The sequence below is a fragment of the Cebus imitator genome, unplaced genomic scaffold, assembly GCF_001604975.1.
Source record: "Cebus imitator isolate Cc_AM_T3 unplaced genomic scaffold, Cebus_imitator-1.0 Scaffold108, whole genome shotgun sequence".
NCBI lineage: Eukaryota > Metazoa > Chordata > Mammalia > Primates > Cebidae > Cebus > Cebus imitator.
Genome location: NW_016107423.1, coordinates 541,167 through 544,685, shown reverse-complemented (window position 1 = coordinate 544,685; position 3,519 = coordinate 541,167). Strand labels below are relative to the sequence as shown.

The window sequence follows — 3,519 nt, the reverse complement described above, 5'->3', positions numbered from 1 at the left end:
ATTTCAGTCTTATAAACCTTACCAGCATACTCAAAACACACCTTAGTAATTTATGGAGGCACTTTAAAATGTTTTAAATTAAATTCATTTACAAAATTAAAAATAAAACCTTCCAATTCACCAGAACAGTGCTTGGCACATCATAGGTGCTACATGTTTGTGTGTTAAATAAAATGATATAAATTGTTAACTGAAATATAGATTCAGACATGGACTCAATTTTCACATTTTAGCATCTGCAGAGATAAGGCTTTTATCAGGATCACATCAAGTTGCAAACACCATAGGATCAAACTGAAGACATGGCCCCTGTCATCTACTTGGTTTTCAACACTAAGAATGAAAGGGAGCCAGGTAGGAGAATCTCAGAGAAGAGTTATTCCCAACATGTAATATTGACAGATGGTGAGCGGTGACAATACTTTTCCTTCCCACAAATCATTCAGGTCTCTGAAGTACCCTGTATGTGCAGGAGTACTGTATGTAGGCACCATCAGCTCCCATCCTAAGCTTCCTGCAGAGAAAATCCTCCATTAAGTTGAGAGCTGCACAAAATAACCTGAATCATGAATTGTGGAAAGAAAATACTCTTTTTTATCGTTCACGTTAATCGATGCATTAGCTGAAGAAAGCAAAATCACAAGAGATATTAGGTAACACATACACAGACTAGATTTCCAGGATTTAATTCACTGAGAAAGGAGAGGATGCCACCCAGTCACAGGTAAGCATGCTTTACACAAATACCACACCGCAGGGTGTTAGACATCCTGAAGCCTTATAAGCTAAATGGTTAAAGGGAAGAATCAAAAGACCTGACCAGGACCACTTGCAGTTTTTCTTTGTTTTGATTTCTTTCCTATTATGCTTCCTATTGTTTCTCATTTCTGACCGCCTTTTACAAATTACTCTTTGGACCAGACGAACAGATAATGGTCCCCTCGGCAGCTGTTTCTGGGTTGACCATGGCTAATATCCTTGGTTTCCAGAGTGATGTTCTTTACCAAATCTCAGAGCTCCTAACTCCTGGCAGCTCTGATAGATGACTAAAGGCATGCTCACCGTGGGGCACTGCCATCTCCTGCCTCCATCTGCTGCATCATCATTATCCACAAAATACCCTTGCCCATCAACTGTCACATCAGTGGGATCCTAGAAACTTTTACCAACGTCTGCCTTTCACACAGACTCCAACAGTTGCAATTGAGAAGAGAAAGAGGACTCTGTTAGAACCCCAGGATCACTTTTCCATCTGTGTAGTTTAAAGCATTGGCAATTTTCCAAAAGACCGGCCTGCAAACAGCAGCGTGGCTCCCAGCCCCTTATTACCTGGTCGTCAGAAACTCAATGAGCTTGTTTGCCTTCTCATCTGTTTCAGCAGCTGTGTCCACGTCTTCTACCTCCTGGGTCATCTGTGGGAGGTTCCCGCTGCTGCCTCCCAGACTGATGCTGGAGGAGGTGGAGCTGGAGCTAAGCCCTGAGTCGGGGACCGGGGATGACTGGTCCTCTCTGAGGAAGTCAAAGCCACCTGGTAGGAGAAGAAGGTCACGGAGGGATGTACTAGGCAGCGTGCTTGTCAGCATGCTTAATGAGGTTCAGAGAGGAGCACAGAGAAGTGTGAAATTCTTTAAATTTGGGGGAGAAAACTCTTGCTTTTGGCTGTGGCTATGATTGAATGAGACTGACAGTTTTTCTTTGTTTAGGAAATCAGTTGCATTGCTATGTAAAAATGAGTGTGTATTTGGGAACCGGAGGTGATTTGCTGCTTTCTACTCTGGTGTTTTGGTTGATACTTTCTATGAAAAAAAGGGATGTGTGTGTGTTTGTATGCATGCATGGGCCAGGCAAAGGACCAGTTTAACTGTAACATTTCATCTACTAACTGTGCTCTTAATAACTATTCCTGGATATTAGTCTACTTAAACATGTGAAATGATACCCTGTTTGAAGATACCAATCACTTAAAGGCCGGTGACTTATACATAATGTTTTTGAGTAAATGTGCCCAGAAGATTTAGTATTACATATATGTTGATATATTTTAATGGAATATGTTTTATTGTATTCAAAAAATATGGCATAAGCAAATACTGTTTCTTCATTACATTCTCGGTTGACATTCTACACCGCTGGGTAGGCTGCAAGTTTAAAAATGTATATATGTGACTGCTCCTTTTCCCCTATTTAATAATCATAAAAAGTACGTAGTTCTGGTGTGTGTCTGACAGATACACTGAATTAGAAGTGAGGAGTCCTGGGTTTGAATAATATTTCTGCCACTTATAGTGTAGCCTCAGGGAATTTATGTAATTCTCTGTATCTGTGTCCTATTATAATAAAGTCAAGACAATTTCTGTCACACACATTTTTAGTGTGCATTTGAAAGCAATTATAGTTGAAACTAGGTGCTTAATGAATGTTTATAAAAAAAGAGCATTTCCCATATTCTTTGCACACCTATTCCCTGGGTTCTACAGAGTCAGTCACTTTAGCTATCTACTGTTTGTCTTGCCTTGTATGCATTTTTTTGGTAAATCTTCACTCTACACCATTTTATACCACATCATTGGTACAATAAATGCAAAACCAATGTACACAGAGATACACAACTTATCAGACATTACAATTTTCTCTGCCTAAGGCCATACATATTTTTAAAAAATTCTTATCCTGAGGACTTAGAGCAGCCAGAACGCTTCAATTTAATCAACCATCTACAACAAGGAGAGTTTTGTGTTTCTAAGAGGCTGTTGGTAGGTTATTTTCAACTAAGTATAGTTTGGTTCAAAGGGAAGTGCTTGAATTGAGGTAAGTAAGCCTTAGATCTCAGAGATAATGATGACTTCATATTTGTTTTCCAAAGAACTATGTTAACATCTGTTAGAAGCCAATACAATGGTGGGAACAAGTGATAAATAAAAGTGCACCCTTTTCATAGTAATGCAGAAAGCACGCAGTTAACATACGAAATGCCACACTATAGCTAGTGCCAATGCAATGTATAAATAATAGGTAAAAAAAAATCAGTCTCTGAACGCTATTAGTTGGTAATCTTCACCATCATTTTAAGATATTTTAAATGTTCTGGTTCTAAATGAAAACCACTAGTTACCCCTTTGGATAAAGTTTTCATAAATGGCTCGACATGGCAGAGTAACTTCTTTGACTCAGCTAATGCCATCTATTCCTATTTTTTTGTTTTTTGAGACAGTGTCTCACTCTGTCGCTCAGGCTGGAGTGCAGTGGCGTGATCTCGGCTTACTGCAACCTCCACCTCCCAGGTTCAGGCAATTCTCCTGCCTCAGCCTTCTTAGTAGCTAGGATTACAGGCACGCACCACCATGCCCAGCTAATTTTTGTATTTTTAGTAGAGATGGGGTTTTACCATGTTGGTCAGGCTGGTCTCTAATTCCTGACCTCATGATCCACCCACCTCGGCCTCCTAAAATGCTGGGATTACAGGCGTGAGCCACCGTGTCTGGCCCCATCTATTCCTATTTCTTTTTTTTTTTTTTTTTT

General features: G+C 39.8%; 1 protein-coding gene across 10 annotated transcripts in view; it reads right to left on the bottom strand.

The window, feature by feature from the left end:
- Window positions 1-3,519, bottom strand: part of FRY (FRY microtubule binding protein) — a 477,475-nt gene that overhangs the window by 65,280 nt on the left and 408,676 nt on the right. For all 10 annotated transcript variants that reach the window (XM_017538031.2, XM_017538028.2, XM_037741802.1 and 7 more), the window contains one exon: window positions 1,330-1,528. In XM_017538031.2, the coding sequence (XP_017393520.1) occupies window positions 1,330-1,528 (199 nt within the window). The remainder of the gene's footprint in view (window positions 1-1,329; window positions 1,529-3,519) is intronic.